Raw genomic sequence first — 22635 nt, 5'->3', positions numbered from 1 at the left:
TTCCCTGGGGCAGAATTTGTGTTGTCCATCTCCCTGCGTAAAGAGTTAGGTCGCAAGCAAGACTGAGAATGTTTTTTAAATGGTAGCGAATCGTGCAACCGAGGCAGTACGTGGGTACTAGCCTGGCGTTCACCCTGTCGAATGTGGGAAACCGCCTAAAAACTAAATCAAGGCTTAATTATATAATGCGTGTTGTCTGTTCCTTCGTACATGCACTGAAACGTCCCCCTAGAAAAATTGTACAGGACTGAGCTTAAACTGACACACAATATTTTTAGCGCAACGCAATCTGACTTTCAATAATCCCTAAAAAAGAGTGGCCCTGACTAACATTAATCTATACCTTTCACAAATCACTTACCTCACCAAAAATCTCCGTTACTCGAACTACTGCAATACAGCGAGCGCCACTACTGCCAGCTAAATAAAAGATTCAAACTACTGAAGGCACTAACTACTGATAGGGATAGTTAGCAAATGAAAGATTTTAATAGAGAACAAACAATGTATTTACCTTCATAGTCATAATGTATACAGCAGTTCATGAGATCCATTTTTACAAATATCAAACCTCCGCCATTTCTCTCCCCACATCCACCACTGCTGGCGGCTCACCTCCAACTGCGCAACGCTACGCGCCGTTCACATCCAGCTGCCGCTGCCCAACACTACAATGGCAGACAACAATGCAAACTAGCCACAGACTGCACACAGCACAGCCAGTGATTTTCATACAGAGCGCTATGTAACGTTGCCAATAAGAAAGCATAGACAGCCTACTTACAGCACATAAGAGCAGACATCACGTGTGTAGATAATTAAGGCCAGACGGACAATGAACTCTTCAGCGCAGATGCTCACCAGGCTGTTAGCTATTATGTAACATACGTCACAATAAAGAGCTTGCCCAAAGTGTAACCTGCTATCGATATGTATTCAGCATTGTCGATTTCCTTGTCCGCATTATGGCTGGAATACTTTCACAAATGAGGTGTATCAAGCGCATCAGCCCATCCTCAGCTCTCCCGAAACCTGAAGAGGCTGATAGGCTCAAATTGGCTTCCTCCGCAACTAACAGTTCTAGACTTGAACACGACTGATCCCATTCCATTCAGACTTATTCACGCACACCGCGCAATAAATATTGTGGATGTTCGGTAAGTGGTTCCACCCAGTGCAGTCCACCATACAAGAAATGGAAGAGATTTACACAGTTCCACAGAAAAAGAAGTAGTGGTGAGAGACGTGCTGTAACTGTCTGGTCATTCATTATTTCACCAAGTGGCTGCAGTATGGTTACATGGCTTTATAGAATATTGTCAACAGTAGACAATAGCATGTGCTGCAAGTGCCAGTCTAATCCCTTTTTTGCAAGGCTGACAACCTCACTCTTGCACATCAAATACTTCTGAGGTATTGTTTATAGGAAAATATTTTACATAAAAGCTCACGTAACAACTGTAAATAAGTACTTAATAAACCGACACAACTCGAGCTGGATGAAGTTATTTTCTCTATTTACAATCTTACGTCACGGTAACGGACAGGAAATGCTAGGGAGATATAGTCTGACTGTAAATTGGAAAACGATCATCCCTCCTGTTGAGGCGAAACTGCTTTTCTCCTAATAACACTACATTTGTCGAACAGGATAACTAATAATCAGTTTCCATTCTTGCAGTGTAAAGGAAGGGGGATGCAGAGATTTATGGCGAATCCGTCCATATGCGTTTTTTCCGTTAGTTTTATAAGTAACTCTTATCTGTATTCTATATAGTATTAAAGGACTTGGTGGAATATAAAAAAACACACCTCTACCGCACCCCCCCCCCCCCCCCCCCCGCCCAGCGTTTCAGCGCATTGTATCGACAATGGGGTAGAGAGAGTGGCGACTCGCCTGCTCGATCTTCAGTTTGCAGCAGACTTACAAAGGGCTTAAGGGCATGACTAAAATCCGGCGACCTGCCTTCCTTCGTGTGTGTAGCCCCGTCCGGCTGTCTCGTCATACTCCCAGAACAAAATATTTCACTTATACTCAGATGTGGGACACACTTTTAATGTTTGTTTTTAACTCACTTCATTTAAAAACAGATGCTAACTCGCTATCAGTAAATCACTATTATCAAATAACTGCGATTTTTCCATCCGCTACAACACTGAAACTATTGGTCCTAGAGAAAAAATTACTAGGATCTCTTGTAGGAAATTTCAACTGTTTAATTTCGTACTATGAGACATTTTCGTACGAAGTTTCGGCTTCTGAGTCATCCAAGAATAATATAAAAGAGTGACCATCAAAGCGCTAAACATCCACCTCTCTCCCACACTCACAGCCCAATGGCCAGCATTTCTAGTATGTTGTTCATGGAACTCGGTCGCATCACTATACGATTTTTTTGCGATTGCGCGATTTTTCCCCCAAATACACATCTCTCGGTCATTGTTGACTGGGCTATGAGCATTTCCCAATGTCCGGGAAGTACTGTAGAGGCTTTCATGCACTCCCTTATCGGGGCAGGTCCTGTTCTATTTTCGGCGTTTATACGTCTACCACAACGGATAAGAGAGGGCAGCCTAGACTACTTTATTTTATGCTAATTATTTACTACAGTTTATAATTTTTGACGAATAGCTATTTCATAGCAATTTTACGGTGCATTTTACCTATAACTCTTCTTCAAATCTAAGTAATATAGACTATTGTAATACATTTCATGCTAATAGTACACAGTGTACTTGTGATTGGTTAAGACTGATGTCTTACACCGGACGGTGAGTGGAACTAGTGCTATTTAAGACTACTTCTGCCTATCTGTTTAACAATCAGTTCAGCGTCGTGGATCGGCGCAGCCTGTTCCATGGAAGTCCACCTGCCGTTATGGGTATATGTAGTTTGTAATCTGATTTCAATGAAAAACAGTAATCGGAAATTGAGTCCACCTTGATGAAAAACACCTTGTTATTAGTTTATTTAGTTATTGTCCCAAACTAGTTTCGGCGACAAATATCACCATCATCAGTGGTTTTTTGTTATCTAAAACATGCAGAAAATGGCATGGTTGTACAAACACAGTAAAACATTATTACATTTTTACAAATCGTTTTTGAAATATAGTTTTCTATTGATACTTTCATACTACCTTATTTATTGTGTGTTATAGCATGTTTTATGCAATTATTGACGCTGTTTGCAACATATTTTCTGTGCTCTTTTTTCTGTAACCGTATTTTTACTTAGTCAACATCATGTCATCTGCAACCATGTGAGCGGCTGTTAGTAAACAAATACTAAAAGGTAAATTTTGTATGTCAGCAGTATATACTTGGGGTTGTGGTAGTGTTGTGGAAACCAGTTATTTGTTGTGTACTGAGCCGTTTGCTTAGCTATTCGTACACTCACGTTTGTTGGATGGTATGTGGCTGATTTTATACACAGAAAAACAAAACTATAACACTTTGTTTCTGATCCAGAATATTACTCCATCTTGCTGTTCGCGTGTGTCACGAGAGGCGTATCGCATGTGGCGAGAAAGGCTATGAAAAACTGTAGCGTGAATTACGAGGACTTCTGTTCATTATTTATGTCTCTGTGTGTGATGGAGAAGTGGTTCTTTCGCGTGTGTGTGTTTTCTGTTTTGTGTCCTTGGTCAGTTCTCTCAGAGCGGTAAAGAGAGTGTTGTTGCACTGTGTTGTGTTTTCATTTATTACATTTTCCGCTTCGACTATAGCCTTTTGTATGTAGTAATTTTCTTGTATTTTTAGTTTTCGGTATAGACTGTAGTTGTTTCTTATTTCAGTGTATATACGTTTTTGTAAGGATCCCTCTATCTGTAGGGTCCTATTTCAGAGTCTGAAGATGATCCTTAAGGATTGAAACCGGTCATTCCGATTAAAAGAAATTTGCGATCAAGATTGTTTTTTAAATATCATACCTCTAATAACGCTTTTAAATGCTGGCTCCTGGGAAGACTGATCGCATTATATGACTGTGACTGGTAGCGGAATTGTTTCTACACCCTGGATCGCATAATTATTTACTTGTTAGTGGATATAGAAGAAATCTTCCCTACAGCACACTTGAAGTGGATTACAGAAAATCATCCCATTCGGTCTGGGCTGCTTACGTGAAATACCAACCTCTAACGACAGGGCCTGAGATTATTTCCGAAGACGCTATCGTCTGTGCGATCAGACAAAGTTATCAAACAATTGCTGCACCTATTAAAAATCCCATTCGGATAAATGCTGTTCGTACTACCCGTTCCACCACGTTAACAAATCATACCATGTTAAATTAGGAGTTCTCAACCTTTCTTAGACCACCGCCCCTGAGTGTAGTCACCCCCTACACCACTCCCACCCTTCAACCGCTTTCAGCCACCGTCATCCACTTTAATGCCTAAGTAAAAGTTCGAATGGAAAATAGTTTCTTTGAAAACTTTTGTTTCCACAATAATAAAAGATAAAGGATATTTAGTCTTTCTGTGTGTGTGTGTGTGTGTGTGTGTGTGTGTGTGTGTGTGTCCGTGCGTGCGTGTATGTTATAATGAATGATGAAGCAGTTCCCAGTGAAGAGTGAGTACTACCTACAAACTCAGTTACGAAAGCTAATTATCCACAAGGTAGGTACTTGTTACAAAACGTGCTTTCTCTGCACTACTTCTCTCAACAACAGCATTTGCTTCCTCCTCCCACTAATAGCATTTGCTGTACTTACTGCTTGTAACTCACTTGACTGCAGGACTACTTACTTTTGAAGTGGCAGACATTGCACTACTTCAGGCTGTTAACGTTTTGTATTTGACCACTCTACTACAAACAAAAATGATCATAATTATGTGTACAGCACCATAGTGTTGTGCCACCAGTTAGTTCATATATCTGTTTCAAAGTATGTAATGAAGCAATTTCTCGCCTATTACAGGAACTATCTACAACTTGCAGAAGATATCTTCATGAGATAATTAACTTTTGTCACGTATTTCTTACTTTAACTTTCACAGATCTACAGTCTAAAGTACAAAGTATGTGTGTAATCGGTGGTCTATGTGAGGTGCTTGTGGCGTCCACCGAATGGTGTTATGCGTTAACGTTACTAATTGAGGAAAAAGTAAATATTGATAACTTCCATAATCAATATTAAAGCCTTACAAAATTTTGGTAGTAGTAATAATGTTTTTAAAGTAATTTAGTTTCATAACTGGAACAAAGTCAACCCTTTGGGTTTCTTACCCCTTAGAAAATCTCATTTTAACCCTCATGGGGTAATCATCCCCAGGTTGGCGACCACTGTCTTAAATCCTATAACCGCCGATTTAATAATTTACGAAGGTCAAACTACGAGGATTGGAACTTTAATAGTGGCAACTACTTATTTAAAACTCGTACAAATTAGATACGCGCTTCAAAGTTTTACTGACCTTCGAAGTAGTCACCAGCATTGTATATAACCCGTTTCCAGCGATGTGGAAGTCGTAGGATACTCTTAGCATTGCCAGTTTTGTTGACAGTTTGAGCAGCGCGGTCTATTGCCCGACGAATTTGTAGCTCATCAGAAGCGAATACCGTGAAGTGTGTCCTTCAGTTTAAAAATCGAGTTGAACGTACGAGGGCTTAAGTCAGGGGAATGAAGTATTTGGTAAAGCACTTAGCAGCTCCATCAATCAAACAAATCAGTAACAGCTTGCTCTGTACGTGCTTGAGCATTGTCCTGCGAAATAATGATCAGGCCCTGCAGAAAGTGTCATAACTTCTATCTCTATGCTGTTCATTTTTGGAACACAGCCTACGACCAGCTTTATGCCTTAATGAGGGGTAAGACATCTGTGATGACGTGATAAAAAAGAAACATCAGTCGGTATGGAAGAGATAGAGGATCCAGTATTAGAATTAAATTTTGAAAGAGCTTTGGAAGACTTAAGATCAAATAAGGCAGAAGGTACAGATAACGTTCCATTAGAATTTCTGAAATTATTGGGAGAAGTGGCAACAAAACTACTATTCACATTGGTGTAGAGAATGTATAAGTCGGGCGATATACTATTAGACTTTCGAAGAGATATCATTCACACAGTTCGGAAGATTGTAAGAACCAACAAGTGCCAGAATTCTGACACAGTCAGCTTAGAAGCTCTTGCATTCACGTTGCTGGCAAGACCAATATACAGAAGACTGGAAAAGAAAACTGAAGATGTGTTAGAGGACGTTGGCTTAAGGAAAGGTTAAGGCACGAGAGAGGCTGGTCTGATGTTAATGATAATGGAAGCAAGACCAAAGAAAAATGAAGACAAGTTAAAATGATTTGTCAACCTCAAAAAAGCGTTCGATTATTTAAAATGGCGCAACGTTTTCGAAATTCTGGGAAAAAAATCTGGGTGAGCTATAGGGAAAGACGTGTAGTATACAAATTGTGCAAGTGTCATGAGGGAACAATAAGAGTATGAGACCAAAAACGACGTGCTCGGATTAAAAAGGGTGTAAGACAGGGATGTAGTACCGGTCGGAGTGGCCGTGCGGTTCTGGGCACTACAGTCTGGAGCCGAGCGACCGCTCCGGTCGCAGGTTCGAATCCTGCCTCGGGCATGAATGTGTGTGATGTCCTTAGGTTAGTTAGGTTTTATTAGTTCTAAGTTCTAGGCGACTGATGACCTCAGAAGTTAAGTCGCATAGTGCTCAGAGCCATTTGAACCATTTGAACAGCGATGTAGTCTTTCGCCCATGTTGTTCAATCCATACAACGAAGAAGCAATGACGGAACTCACAGTGTACAGATACGAAATCTTGACCCAAAATATTATGACCACAGTCCATAGTGAGAGTGAAAACCGCCTTGTAGCGTTGTGGGTACGTGAGACCTAAGGCAGAGACGAATGGGGAGTAATTCTGACGTCGGTACAGGCAGCAAATTGGGAAATACTCTGACACAAAGTTCTTTATCATATGTCAGATTGTTAAGGCCGGTGCCTGAGTACAAGAGTCTTGGAAACTGTGAATCTTGTCAGCTGTTCGCGTGCTACAATCGTGAGAAACTGTGAACAGTGAAACCACAAGCAGACGTCAAGGTTTCGGAGATCAACGCCTCATCACATAGCGTGTATGTCAGAAGCCTAATTACTGTGCAGAACAGAATAGGCCTGAGGGTCTCTGACTACAATTTTGATTCTGGAACGGGTGTTTCGGGTCATTTCGGTCAGCGTACATTGTTTAGCATGAGGCTCCGTAGCAGACGAATCCTCCATGTTCCAATGTCGACCGAGGACAACGTCATTTAGGGTCACTATGGGCACAGGATAATAGCTATTGGAAACGTGTCGCCTGGTCGGTTCAATCACGTTCATCATAACTTCAGATCGAAGGTCACGCCAGGATACACCATCTTCCACGTAAACGGCTGCTCGAGACATGAACCGTAGATACGGATGGATGGGACCAGTATCATGTTATGAGGGACATTCACTTGGCTTCCATAAAACCTCTGGTAATAACTGAAGATGCCAGGACAGATGTGGCTATATGGACGTCACTGCAGGCCGGCTGCATACCTTCATGTTTGATGTCTTCCCCAATGGTAATGGTACAGGAGAAGAACGAAAAGATTGATGATTAACGTCCCGTCCACAACGAGGTCATTAGAGACAAAAAAAAGCTCGGATTACGGAACGACAGGGAAGAAAATGGGCCCTGCTCTTTCAAACGAACGATCCCGGCGTTTGCCTGAAGCGATTTAGGGGAATCACCGTAAATCTAGGTCTAGATGGCCGGACGGGGTTTGAACTGTCGGCCTCCCGAATGCGAGTCCAGTATGCTAACCTCTGTGCCACCCCGATCGGTTAGCAGTAGGGTACATACCAGCAAGAGAACAATTCGTGTCACAAGGCCACAATCATGCTACAGCGATGAGGAAGATGATAATGAACTGCTGTTGGTCTCTTAGCCATCTGTTTTTCCTATTATTTACCCGATGCAACAATTTTGGAGCACTATCAAGTGTCGCAAAACAGCAGCTGGTGATTTACGGGAATCATGTGCCACACATTTAACATGTGCTTGTCGAATCCATGCCACGCAGAAACGAAACTTTACTGTGTTCCAGAGGTGACCACCACACTACTAGCCAGATGGTCATTGTTGAAAAAATGCACTCACTGCAACAAGGGTTCTTGAGAATGTTTCGCTACATGGTAATTACCACGTATTCTTTACAAGCTATTTTTAATTTATTGCTCAGCACCTTTCAGGGTGCATGGCTTGCAAGTAACTGTAGACATTGAGTTGTATACTTGTTTCGTGACTTACGTGTTCTCGGCTGGTTGCATAAAAAGCAGAAGTAGGGATAGCTCTGTGTTTTAGATATGTGGAGAAGACACATGCTAGGAAGAGAGGGATTGATTCTTTGTATAGACCTTAACACGCCACATACGCTTTAGAGTGGGTGCTAGATTGCAATGTGGATGGTGACATGATAGAGGGAGGACAGTAGTGTAACAAGGAAAGGAGGCACGAGCCCTTCCAAGAGGACTGCCAACAACAAGATTGTAGGATTGTGCGAGTATCTGTGAGGAACTGGTGGATGACAACAGCTGAAACCTGAATATAAATTGCCGATACTGTCGCCAGAACTTATCGGAGACGAAATACTTAAAGTTGGGTTGAGATCTGTAGTTACCATTGCGTGTTTCCCGCTGTCTTCACACTACGGACAACAGATACTAGCATGATGCAAAGTCAGGGTCAGCTGGGGCACTGAGTGGTAGTCTATGTTGCTCAGCTATTAGACTCGCTTCAGTCACATCGACATCAGTGTCCGTAGACGACATGACGTGAAGTCTCACGAAGCAGCGTTGCTAGAGACCCATATTTCTCCAAATCCTAGAGCAGTGTGTGGGGCGCTATTGGATATTACAACAGATTTGTTATTTGCGCAAAGAAGCATGAATCATTGCCACTATGTGACAAAAGATGTAGTTCTGTCTGTCATATCCTTCATGACCTGGATGCCATATGGCAAATATCGACAGGACAACAGAGGGTTCCACAATTCCGTTCACGCCACAAACGGCTTTCCTTGACGGGACCTACTTCCACGTCACAACGAATAAATCTACATCTGTATGTACATCTATAATCTGCAAACCACTGTGGTGTGCATGGCAAAGAGTTCGTACCATTGTAGCAGTTGTATGAGATTTCTCCGGTTCTACTCTTGCACGGAAAGACGCGACGTTTAAATGCCTCTGTGCGTGCTACAGTTGATCTAATTGTGTTCTCACGATGCTTAAGGGGACGATATGTAGGGAGCTGAAGTATATTCGTAGAATCATTATTTTAAGCCGGTTCTTGAAACCTGTAAGTAGGTTGTCTCGGTATAGCTTGCGTCCCATCTAGAAGAGTCTGCCAGTTTATTTCATTCAGTATCCCCGTGACACTCTCCCTAGAGTGAGACAAAAACGAGACCATTCATGCTTACCTCCGTTCACAGTGATCATGGAATCAAGGCGTCACTGTTGTGAGATATGTGTACGGCTGCAGGGAGATTACGTCGAGAACTGACACTTAACCCCTCTTAATCCTACTTGGTTGGTGTCCCACACTCTTGAGCAGTATTCTAGGATGGGGCTTACGAGTGACTTCCAAGCAATCTCTTTTGTAGAGTGATTGCATTTCCAAAGTATTCTACCAGTAAACCGAAGTCGATTACATGCTTTACCCGTGACTGAGCATGTGTGATCATTCCATTTCATGTCCCTACAAAGTGTTACACCCAGGTATCTGTATGAGTTTACCGGTTACAGTTTTGGTTCATTTATTCTCTAGTCATTGAACACTATGTATTTTCATTTTGTGGCATGCACGATATTATATTTATGAACGTTTAAAGTAAGTTTCCAATCTATGCTCAAATTTCAATTCTTACCAAGGTCTGGCTGCATATTTGTGCAGCTTGTTTCAAACTGAACTTCACAGTAGATAACTTCATCATCTGCGAGAGGTCTGAAGCTACTATTAACTTTGTCTATCAGGTCATTAATATGCAAACCCTTCCTTGGCGTCCTCCCGAAGTTACGTCTGAAATGTTCGATGAGTCTCCATCCTACATAGGCTGCCGCATCCTCCCTAACGAAGAATCCTCAATCCAGTCACACACTTCGCTTGGTACCCCATACGATCGAACTTTTGATAAAAAGCATAGGTGCGGTAGTGAGTCGAATGCTTTTCGGAAATCGGTAAATACTGCACATACTCGAATGTCTTGTTCCATGGCTTTCAGTACGTCATGCGAAATAAGTAAGAGTTGGGTTTGCCATGATGGATATTTTGACATGGTGTAGGTCATTTTGTTCGAGCTATCTCATTATGTTTGAGGTCAGAAAATGAGCGCAGTATCTACATCTACATCATTCTCCACAAGCCACCTAACGGCGTGTCGCGGAATGTACTTCTGGTATTAATCAGTGATTCCTCCTTCCCTTTTCCTCTCGCGAATGGCGTGGGAAGAATGATTGTCGGTGAGCCTCCACAGGAGTTCTAATTTCTCAAATTTTCTCGTCGTGGTCACTTCGCGAGATATATGCGATGGGAAGCAGTACGTTGTCCAACTCTTCTTGGAATGCACTCCCTCGAAGTTTCCCTAACAATCCTCTCCGTGATGGACAACGCCACTCTTGTAACGTCTGCCATTGGAGTTTGATGAGCATCGGTGTAACGCTCTCACGCCGACTGAACGATTCTGTGACTAAATGCGCCGCTCTTAGTTGGCTCTTCTCTATCTGTTCTATCATTACTACTTGCTAAGCATCCGATACTGATGAAAAGAAGTCAGGAATCGGCCGAACAAGCGCCTCGTATGTCACTTCCTCTATGGCTGATTTAGAATTCCTTAAGATTCTGCCTTTGAATTTCAGTCTGTCATCAGTTTTTCCTACTATTTCTTTTATGTAGTTTAGCAAAATAAGGTACCTCTTGATAGTGGCTCTTAGATTTTTTTACGGTAGATACTGTATCTAGCAGTTTGTTATCAATAGTGTGGTTGTACAGTGGCGGCTTTCTTTTCCTGTGTATGCACAATTCGTTACATTTATTCACGTTCAGGTTCAACTGCCACAACCAGCAGCATTCATCAATCCTCTGCAGGTCATTCTGTACATCGATACTGTCTTCTGGCGTTGCTACTTTTTTTAATGGACAACCACATCATCTGCGAATAGTCTTTAAGAGCATCCGACGCTTTCTACTAGATCATTTATACAGACTGCAGACAACAATGGTCCTACCCCATTTTCTTGCGGTATTCCACAAATTACCTTTACATCAGTGGGTTCTGTTCTGTTAAAGGTGAAGTGTTGAGTTCTGTACGAAAGGAGGTCTTAAATGCAGTCGTAAACCTGGTCCGATACTCGACAAGCTTTTTTTTTTTTTTTTTTTTTTTTTTTTTTTTTTTTTTTTTTTTTTTACCGACAGTGCAGGATGATGTCAACAAATGCCTTCCTAAAATCAAGGAACACGACAGCAACCTGAGCGCCGTTGTCTGCAGCGCTATGGATTTCATGGAGGAATGTAGTGAGCTGAGTTGATTTTTACAGAGTAGATTTTTGTTCTCCGAAAATGTCGTAATTCTAGAGCATAAGTCACGTTCCATGATTGAAGTCAGCGTTATAGGTCTATAATTACGTGCATCTCTCCTACGAACCTTCTTGAAAACGTGAATGGCCTGCACTTTTTTCGACTCGCTAGGTACACTTCGATGCTCCAGCGGTCTACGATAAACAGATGCCAGAAGAGGATCAAATTATTTCGCGCAATATTTGCACAGTAGAATCCTGAGCATTTCGGTATCTTAGTTTTCGGCGTTGGTACGACGACTGAAAGGATGGATCGTGTTACGACCTTTCACGGAGAAAAATTCCAGACGATCGAATATAGTATTTGAGCCTTCTCTCTGTTATCTTCCGTCTCGCTACCAGCATGGTCACTGAGCGAATGAATAGAAGATCTCGAACCACTTACTGATTTCACTTAAGACCGTAACTCTTTAGTTATCTATTCAGATTGTTTGACAAAAGTTTTGTTTCAGAGTCATTGAACGCTACTCTTATTACTGTTCTTAAACTCATTTTCGTTTCTTTTACCTTTTGTTTGCAGCAAGGTTTTGACTTCACCTGAATTTATAATGAAGCTCTGTTTGTTTACGTTGCAGATTTCTAAGATACGTATTAAACCACTGCTAGTACCTCACATCTCTTAAGACCTTGCCCAGAACATACTTGTCAGAGGCATATTAAACAACAGTTTTGCATTTTTTTTTTCGGTTAGTGCTCTACATTATCGTCCTCGTCACTGAATATACGATGCTGACTATTTAGATACTCTACAATTTGTATCCTGTTACCCTTGATAAGCCAAAAAGTGTATGGGTTTCCGTGGGGGTCACACCTTACATTGATGTCAACGGCGGGCATCAGTTTCGAATGTAATGAAGGTCTTACCATTCAATAACCGGTGTAGTGATAAGAACCTCAACAGAGTTTGACATACAATGGACTGGTGCTTCACTGTGTAACACTTTGAATTTCTGTCAATGTACTGGATTGTTATAATTAAACTTTCCCTATGTAACACCTTATAACCCAGAAATTGACTACCGTACGAGTTCCAAACTTGGTAGCATTAATATCCAGAATGTGGGGTGTATGATTTCCAGTTCCATATATGGACACCAGGTGCCGTGATTCATAGTCTCACATACCTGACCAGTCGCAGTGGACTTACTGACGTGTCAACATGAGCTTGGACTACATGAGTTGGGCATTGTTGGCGAAACTCTGTTATCTAAAAAACAGTAATACTGCGTCGGGACTTCTAGAATATCGCCGGACGAAAGGATTACATTAGGGTGTTCTTTCTCCACCTTCTGTGCTGAATATGATGGAAAAAGTTAGAATTAGCTGGAGAACTGGGCGTCGCTCCGGGAAGAGGCCGACGACCGGTAGCACCCCAGGTGGTTTATGAAATCGCTGTTGCTATGGCAGACAACGCTGCGCGCAATTCCCGATCGTCAGGCAGTGCGCTTGCTCTGTCACGACTGTTGAACATCCTGTGGTCCACTGTACGGAAGGTGCTTCCAACCATTCTCAAATGGTATCCTTACAAGATCCTAATCGTGCAACAGCTTGCACCAAAGGACGCACTACAATGCGTTGACTTCGCTCTCCACTTTCTCGCAAGGACTGAAGATGACTAGGTGTGGCGCTGCACCATCCTACGGGCAGATGAAATTCATTTTCTCTGATGGAAGAGGTGAACACACAGAACTGCCGAATGCGGAGATCTTCACCTTCCGTCACTGTGCATGAAGTTGCTCTGTACGGTGAACGTGTCACAGTATGGTGTGGCTTCACGGCTATATTCATGATTGGCCCAATCTCTTTTTGGACACGTTGGTGTTCAAGGCCCAAGAACGTGTAATGTGATTGGCCAGTGATACTGCGATATGGTTCGTAAGCATGTCATATCCGACCTACAGGAGAGAGACGCATTGAACTCAGCAGCTTTCGTGCAGAAGGGGCCGCACAGCACATCGCTCGTGAAGCTCACCTGTTTCTCCGAAACGCAACTGTAAACGATCGAATTACCAGCCGATCGTTTGCACATGCTTGGCCGGCACAGTCACCTGAGTCACCTGATCTCTCTTTCTGTGATTTCCGGTTGTGAAGATACCTCAACGACAGGTTTTTTTTTGGTCAACAGTCTACTGACTGGTTCGATGCGGCCCGCCACGAATTCCTTTCCCGTGCTAACCTCTTCATCTCAGAGTAGCACTTGCAACCTACGTCCTCAATTATTTGTTTGACGTATTCCAATCTCTGTCTTCCTCTACAGTTTTTGCCCTCTACAGCTCCCTCTAGTGCCATGGAAGTCATTCCCTCATGTCTTAGCAGATGTCCTATCATCCTGTCCCTTCTGCTTATCAGTGTTTTCCACATATTCCTTTCCTCTCCGATTCTGCGTAGAACCTCCTCATTCCTTACCTTATCAGTCCACCTAATGTTCAACATTCGTCTATAGCACCACATCTCAAATGCTTCGATTCTCTTCTGTTCCGGTTTTCCCACAGTACATGTTTCACTACCATACAATGCTGTACTCCAGACGTACATCCTCAGAAATTTCTTCCTCAAATTAAGGCCGGTATTTGATATTAGTAGACTTCTCTTGGCCAGAAATGCCTTTTTTGCCATAGCGAGTGTGCTTTTGATGTCCTCTTTGCTCCGTCCGTCATTGGTTATTTTACTGCCTAGGTAGCAGAATTCCTTAACTTGATTGACTTCGTGACCATCAATCCTGATGTTAAGTTTCTCGCTGTTCTCATTTCTACTACTACTCATTACCTTCGTCTTTCTCCTATTTATTCTCAAACCATACTGTGTACTCATTAGACTGTTCATTCCGTTCAGCATATCATTTAATTCTTCTTCACTTTCACTCAGGATAGCAATGTCATCAGCGAATCGTATCATTGATATCCTTTCACCTTGTATTTTAATTCCACTCCTGAACCTTTCTTTTATTTCCATCATTGCTTCCTCGATGTACAGATTGAAGAGTAGGGGCGAAAGGCTACAGCCTTGCCTTACACCCTTCTTAATACGAGCACTTCGTTCTTGATCGTCCACTCTTATTATTCCCTCTTGGTTGTTGCACATATTGTATATGACCCGTCTCTCCCTATACCTTATCCCTACTTTTTTCAGAATCTCGAACAGCTTGCACCATTTTATATTGCCGAAAGCTTTTTCCAGGTCGACAAATCCTATGAAAGTGTCTTGATTTTTCTTTAGCCTCGCTTCCATTATTAGCCGGAACGTCAGAATTGCCTCTGTCGTCCCTTTAGTTTTCCTAAATCCAAACTGATCGTCACCTAGCGCATTCTCAATTTTCTTTTCCATTCTTCTGTATATTATTCTTGTAAGCAGCTTCGATACATGAGCTGTTAAGCTGATTGTGCGATAATTCAGAGGAATATTCGCACCTGTGCTGATCTGAAGCGCAGCACATCAAGGGAAGTAGACGGCACAACTACGGACATGCTTCGTCCTGCTGTGCAGAATGCAATCCTGCGCTTTCAGATTCTTCTGGACACTGATGGGTGCCATATTGAGCCCCATTTGTAGCTGTAATGGCACCGGTATGTAACGGTACTATGCACCATAGCAGCGTATTAAAAGTGTTTCAATTGAATTGATTCTGCATTATTTGTCTTGCCCATGTCCTTGACATAATTGCTGGCATGGTTTTTACTAGTACGGTAAGTAGTTTTTGTGTTGATCATAACCAACCGCTATATGTAAGCGAGGGTAGGTCTGAGCAAAGTTTGTTGGAGTGAAGGAGGATTCACGGCGTTAGCGACGTTCATTGCTCCGCTGAACAGCCCGCACGGCAGTAGACGGGGGACGCACAGTGTTGTGACGCGGCGTGGCGCGCTGCCCGCAGCTGGTGGCGACGGCGCTGGCCGGGGCGGTGGTGGAGCGCGCGGGCCGGCGGCCGCTGCTGCTGGCGTCCGGCGCCACGGCGGCGCTCAGCCACGCGGCGCTCGCCCTCTCCGCGTCGCCGTGGGCGGCGGGCGCCACCTGGCTGCCCCTGCTCGCCATCAACGTCTTCTTCGTCGCCTTCGCGGCCGGCTTCGGCTCGCTGCCCTGGTTCATCACGGCCGAGGTGGTGCCCACGCCGGACGCCGCCTGGATGAGCGGGCTCGCCGTCGCGTCCAACTGGTCGCTCATCTTCACCGTCACCAAGGTACTCCCACCACCAGAGCCTGTACATGCACATAATATGATCAAAAACATCCGGATATTTCAGTGGACTTTTATATGACCTCTTTACACCCTTAGCCTGTATGACGGCTTGAACGCTCCTGGGATAACTTTCGATCTGGTGTCTTAGTGTGTGTGGAGGACTGGCAGTCCATTATTCCTCAAGAGCCGAAACGACCGAAGGTAGTGATGTTGGATGCTAGGGTCTGGTTCAAATAGCTCTAAGCACTATGGGACTCAACATCTGAGGTCATCAGTCCCATAGACTTGGAACTACTTAAACCTAACTAACCTAAGGACATCATACACACATCCGTGCCCGAGGTTGAATTCGAACCTGCGACCGTCACGGCAGCGTGGTTCTGGACTAAAGCGCCTAGAACCGCTCGGTCATAACGACCGGCTGCTCGATTCTGGAGTCAAGCCGACGCTCTAACTCATCCAAAAGGTGCTCCATTCGGCTCAGATCGGAACTGTAGACAGACCAGTCCATCCCAGGGAAGTTATTGTCCATAAACCATTTTCTCGTAGGTGTTGTTTTATGCTATGGAGAACTATCATGCTAACACGGTCATCGTCTTTCAACTGTTTCTCTACTGCGTGCAGTACACAATGCTGTAAAACAGATTCATATCCGCCTGCATTTAGCGTTTTCTTTAGCGTGATGAAAAACACCCCCTTAGCGAAACATCACCTCCACCGTACTTCGTTGGTGGCAGGAAACGTTCTCTACCACAGAGCATAGCTTGGTTCATCACTCCACACGAATCGTTTCCAGTCGTCATCTCGCCAGTGGCATCGCTCTTTACATTACTGCAGGAGTCACTGTCCATTAATGTGTCTAATGAGGAGATGGTCGATAGCTTCCTGCGCACCGTTATTGTGCTAGCCAGGAATTACAGTTACGAACAATTTAAACTGGAACGATGACAAAGGAAACGTAGGGGAAAGGGCAAACTGTGAAAACTCTGTCTCATTGATATATCACTTACAAGATGTCACAGATACACTAGAGACAGAGAATGTGTACATAACGCTCGCCCGTCCTCTGTTAGAGTAGTACTTGGCGCTAGGGGATCCTTGCCAGGTGGGATTAACGGTAGACGTCGAAGAACTACAAAGAACAGCAACTCGTTTTGTACTATCGCGAAATAGGTGAGAGAGTGTCACGTACATGATAGGCGGGTTGGGGTGGCAAACATTAAAAAAAATCCGTTTCTCGTTGAAGTGACGTCTTTTCAAGATATTTCCATCACTAAGTTACTCCTATGAATGAAAAATAATTTTACTGAAGGTAATGTACATAGGGAGAAAATATCAAAATAATAAAATAACAGAAATAAGAGGTCGTAAGGAAAGACCTCCATTTTTCCCACGCACTGTTCGAGAGTGCGACCGTAGTTAAATAGTCTGAAGGAATTTCGATAAACCCTGTGCCAGGCTGTTAAGTTTGAATTGCAGAGTCATCACCCAGAAGTCGATGATAATGTAGCTGGACTGCCGGTAGCACTGCGGAACTCACGAGTGATTCCCTCCCCTGATTTAAGGCGATCTTTTACAACCACCCCTCGCAATGTTTGATGGTACCTGTCCGCATGTATATGAGATCTGCCTGGTTTTGGTTTAACCGTGGTCGTTACATCGCGTTTACACTCCAAACTCACATGACCCAAGACGCAACAATCTACCTGGGCGGCTATAGAAGGATTGAAATTTTCTTAATGGACTCGTTACTCAAGTACATCCAACGACTAGTCCACGTTCGAAGGCACTGAGCCCACCTGATCCAGCCATTATGGCGTTGGTGCTTCTGTGCTGACAGCACAATACTGCCTGCCTCTTTTTATACTGGCGGGTTCGCCTCTCGTGATATCTGTCGCTCAGTTCGGCGTTACATAGAGGTGATCGGATACTTTGGATCAGAATGTGTCTCTAAAGGAATTGTAAGCCGTATTTATTAGAAGCTCGTTTACAGAGAGGCCGGAGAGCCAGAAAACTCTGTTAAGTGCTGTAAGAGTTGGCTACTGACACTCAGCATAACTGTCACGTACTGCACAGAACTCGGCGGAAAGACGCTTACTGTACGATTACACGAATTCGCAACAACCGCCGGAAGCAGTTACATCCATTAAATATTTTAGAGTGTCAATACAGACTCATGTAGAGTGACATGAACACATAATAACCAATAGCTGGAGAGGCAGATGCCAGGCTGAGACTGACTGAGAGCATTCTCAGGAAGTGTCTCCTGCCATGAAATAGGCAGTTTACAAAATCCATCTGTGAACAATACTTCAACACGATCGTCGGTCTGGGAACCAAACTAGAGTAACTGATGAATAGAATAGGAAAGATCCAAAGAAGAGCAGCACGTTCGTTACGGGTCCTTTTAGTAAGACCGAAAGTGTCTCTAGGGTGCTGATCCAACTCCGCTGGTAAAATTCCGCGAATGTACTTTCTTACAAGAGTCAACCATACATATAGGTCATACACATATTGCACCAAAAGGCCATGAAGTTAAAATCAGGGACGTACGAGATCATACGAAAGCTACCAAAAATTGTTCTTCTCATGCGCTATTCGCGACTGGAGCAGGAAAGGGGGAAGTGATATTGATGTACAAGGTACCCACCGCCACACGCCATGAAGTAGCTTGCGGCGCATAGATACAGATATAGACAGGTGTAAAGTTTAAGATACGCGTTTGGATGAGGGAAGCGCTGTACATTCTCAATACTTCGCAGTACGAGTGGCAGAATTGGCACCGTAGTTTTTCATAGCGGTTTCATTGTATGAAGAGTTTTCAAGGATTAGCACCATCTTCATCGTCAGACGACTGTCTGTCGGAAATGAAGTCTGCTTCCTTTATCGTGGCGTTTACGCTTCAGACTGTTCCGATGACGTGACACTGAATTCTTTCTAGTAGTGGTGACGTCATCTACAGGGCCATAGTCGCATGCACAGATGCATACAGTCATCTCCTGACGAAGTAGATCGTGTTACTTTTCGGAATGCTCGAGTTTTAACTCCAGTTTGCTGCGATCTGAACACCAAAAAAATTTATAGAAGCTATTGAATAATTCACTAAATCAAAAGTTCAATTGAAAATACAAATTTTTGTACCCACTAAGATTTTTATTTTTAATTCTGCACTATTCCTTTTGGGGGATTATACCTGCGTTATCAGGTGAATTATGTCTATTATATCTTTTACAACATGTTTTTACTGTGTTTACGACATTTCAGTAACCGTCTGGCACCACAATACAAAACTCTAATTTAATCAACATTAAAGTTAAATGTATTTTCTGATTAGCTAGGTGAACAGTAATATAAGAGTAAATACCTATCAGAGGTGAAGAACTGTGCACTAAATTAAGCAAATGCAGCGTGTTATGAGCTAACAACTCACAATAGCATACAATACGTTGCTTGTGGTAGAAAATTTTATGTGGTATTTTAATACTCTACTTTAATTACTATTATTAAAAGTATATAGTGATATCACAGTTTTAATAGTTATTCCAGCTGTTTGGCATTCATATGTGTGGAAAATTCACCGATAAAAGAAAATATTTAGAATAGCAAAATCTCTGTTTTAAACAACAGCCTAAAACACACACACACACACACACATAATACCAACGTAATGTAATAATATAATTGTAATGTAATAAGATTTGGCCGAGACCAAAGGAGACCAAGAGATGAATACAGTAGGCACATTCAGGAGGCTGTAGGTTGCAGTAGGTACTGGGAGATGAAGAGGCTTGCACAGAATAGAGTGGCAGGGAGAGCTGAATCAAACCAGTCTCTGGACTAAAGACCATAACAACAACAACGAGATTTGGCAACGCTGTATACCAGTTTTCAGGAGAAAAAGTCTTAATTACTTTCTCGCTGGGTTCCTACAGCTCTTACAGGACAAGCTAGAAGAACAAAATGATGCATTTAATGCAGCCAACTAGGCATGCAAGCTCAAATTACTATCATAATAACACAAGAAAGTAGAGATTTCACACATTGTGGTTTGCATAGCCGCTTATAGACCATATCCGTTTAGTCCATAATTGTATACGGTGTCGTTCGCATATTCGGTTACACAGTCGACACTCGCATGTCGCTTTTGGTTCGCTGTATGTTATGTTACACATGAGGTGACAGAAACCATGGATTGCTACTCTTGTAATCTCACGTCTCATCTCGGAGATTTGCTTTTTCCATGTAACGTCAATCATGGCTCCTCTGCTGCAAAATTTTGGAAGCATAACAACCTTTTCTTCTTCAATGTTTTAGTGATCTTTTCGAAGAACTGGTGTTGGGTAACGTTAGTTTTATCCATAGGTCTTTACTGAGCAAGGTTACTCTTGCCAGCAAGTATACGAGTCTGGATCGTGCAGAATCTGATCGCTTTCTTCGTGCAGGTCACCTTGACTTTTTCTTGTGTTGTTAGGTTTTGCTCTATGAGATATGGTCCGATGATTTCTATGCCATACGTCCGTATCGGCGAGAGGCTGGCGTTGAATAGTGCCATCGCTGTCTTTAGGCTGAATGATCTGATGTTATGTATTTCGTGAGTAGTCATTATTGCTTGTATTGTTATCTCTGTTATGTTTTGTGAAGGATTTTTCCACAGTACTGCGATGCCTACGTATGTGAAGTGTAGCATGAAATGTTTTTCTCTCCCGTATGAAGTTCTCTGCCGATTCAGGTGCTCTTCCTCCACTTATGAGCACCAAAATTTTTGTCCAAGAATAAAAATCTTACATGAAGGTCGAGGATGGATACCACGTCTCTCTGCAATGAATACTTTGTGTGTACGTGTGGGCCACACAACACTTGTTGGAATGACTACTCTGAGCTCAGTAACAGCAGAGACTTAATCGACAGGTGTTCCCGGAGAGCGTGGCCAAGCTGGGCCGCCAGATGACGTTCGCGCTGCTCAGTGTGCTGAGCGCGGTGACGACGCTCTTCGCGCTGCTGTTCGTCCCCGAGACGCGGGGGAAGCCCCGGGACGCCATCCAGAGGGAGCTGCTGGAGGAGAGCGTGTTCGTGCTGCCCTGCTGCGCGCGCAGCCGCCAGCGCGTCAAGCCGACCGAACGCGCAGGCGCCGGGGAGCAGCAGCCGCTGGCCGACTACGGCGCCTCTGTCGTCCCTCCTCGGTACTCGTAGGAGCGGAACGAAGAGGACTTCACACAGAGCCCTGTTCACAGCTAGCTGTATTGTCGTGCTCTTTTCTAGTTGGTACCATAATCAGCCTGTAAGATATACCGTACCGAGCACTGCTAAACAACATTATTCTTGCCGCATCTCAGAGACAAGAGGCAGACTTGGGAGTTTCAGACGCAGATGGGTAACTGAGGCCGCTGTGTTTCTTCGTGTTATCACTTTAAAGACAATATTTTTCCTGTGTACTTGTGGAAAAGACTATTGTTACATACAGTGTGTGTGGACGAAGAACGTGATGTCTGTAAAAGTTCAATCGTCAGTAAATTACGCCATGTCAGCTCCCCTTTCCCTAATTTCATACAAAGAGTGCATACTGAATGTCGCCGAATGATCTCACTTTCAAACCATGCCATAAAATTATCCTCATTAAGACGTGGTACATTAAAGTATTTTTGTCTGACAAATAAAATAGTGCAGTCTACTTCCTTCATTTGACTTAGAATCTAACATACCGTTAATTACACGACATTATCTCACAATAAATGTGATGTTAGTGGTGAATGTCCAAATTTATTTTGGAGTACATATTATATCAAAAGTGATCTGCTTAATTGTTATTAACACCCGTACTCGGCAAAACCAAAAAAATTAAATGCCCTGTTGGGGAAGTCTGTTTGAGGAGCCTCACCGAATACCCTTATACAGCACTAGGTACTGTATGCCCTCATTCACTGGCAAAATGTATTGTAGCCTTTTCTCTCAACTTTTCAGAAATGGAGAGATCGAGCCATGTAACGGATTCTGACCAGGTAGTCAACAACGTATTGGGGCCTATCGCTCAATGAGCTGGAAACTCGTGAGCTTGTGTAATCAAATTACTGTTTTCTTTATTTGAAATTTAGTAATTAGCACGTGTATTATTTCAAGCCACAAGTCATTTACAAAATTTTATGTCCAGTATAACGGTAGACTGCACATCGAATATGTAGAAGATGTGAGATTTCAATTGAGCATTTAAAATACCCATGAGGTGCTAATAAGATCTGAACCCAGTGATCTATACACTCCCCATAAGATCGTATGCATTACTAAAAAAAAGCATCTGAACTGAAACAGGTGTTGTACAATTAAACATGAATTGTGGGTATCACAGCTCACATAGATATAATGAGACAGGGCATTCATTGAGCAACGAAATGAAACCTAAAGTCAAATAAAATCATGTTTGTTGTTGAGCTTCATACAGTCTACATACAGGTAAAACAATAAAGTAAAGTGCACAGAAGGTTGAAATGAATTATACAATGAACACAATAAGGACTTGGGTCAGGTGGTGGAACTGGAAATGAAATGATACAGTTTGCCAAGTCCTCATAAACCCTGAAAGACTGCAAAATTAGTCACAAATTAAAGAAAAAGAACATGCATCAACACCCTTGCCTGATAAGCACATGTTTAGCTAGCTGACCGCGTGAATTAATTTAGGGAAGCAAAACTCTAACTTGAAAGAAACAATCTCGTGGTCCACTCGTCACGACGCATGTAAATGCAACTTGTGTTTACCATCGATTGAAAATTCAGATGCAGAGGAAGGCTACAGTGATAGCTGAGCGTTATAAGTGCAGCTCCGTGAACTACACTCCAGGAAATTGAAATAAGA

The 22635-nt window shown here is 42.9% G+C and overlaps 1 protein-coding gene across 1 annotated transcript in view; it reads left to right on the top strand.

Annotated features, from left to right (window-relative positions):
- LOC126095140 (facilitated trehalose transporter Tret1-2 homolog) overlaps positions 1-21444 on the top strand; it is a 50274-nt gene extending 28830 nt beyond the window's left edge. The window contains exons 4-5 of the mRNA XM_049909860.1: positions 15487-15789; positions 20697-21444. Of these exons, the coding sequence (XP_049765817.1) occupies positions 15487-15789; positions 20697-20978 (585 nt within the window). The 3' untranslated portion in view covers positions 20979-21444. The remainder of the gene's footprint in view (positions 1-15486; positions 15790-20696) is intronic.
- Positions 21445-22635: the final 1191 nt, after the last annotated feature.

The sequence above is a fragment of the Schistocerca cancellata genome, chromosome 8, assembly GCF_023864275.1.
Source record: "Schistocerca cancellata isolate TAMUIC-IGC-003103 chromosome 8, iqSchCanc2.1, whole genome shotgun sequence".
Lineage (NCBI taxonomy): Eukaryota > Metazoa > Arthropoda > Insecta > Orthoptera > Acrididae > Schistocerca > Schistocerca cancellata.
This window is presented reverse-complemented; position numbering and strand designations above follow the sequence as displayed.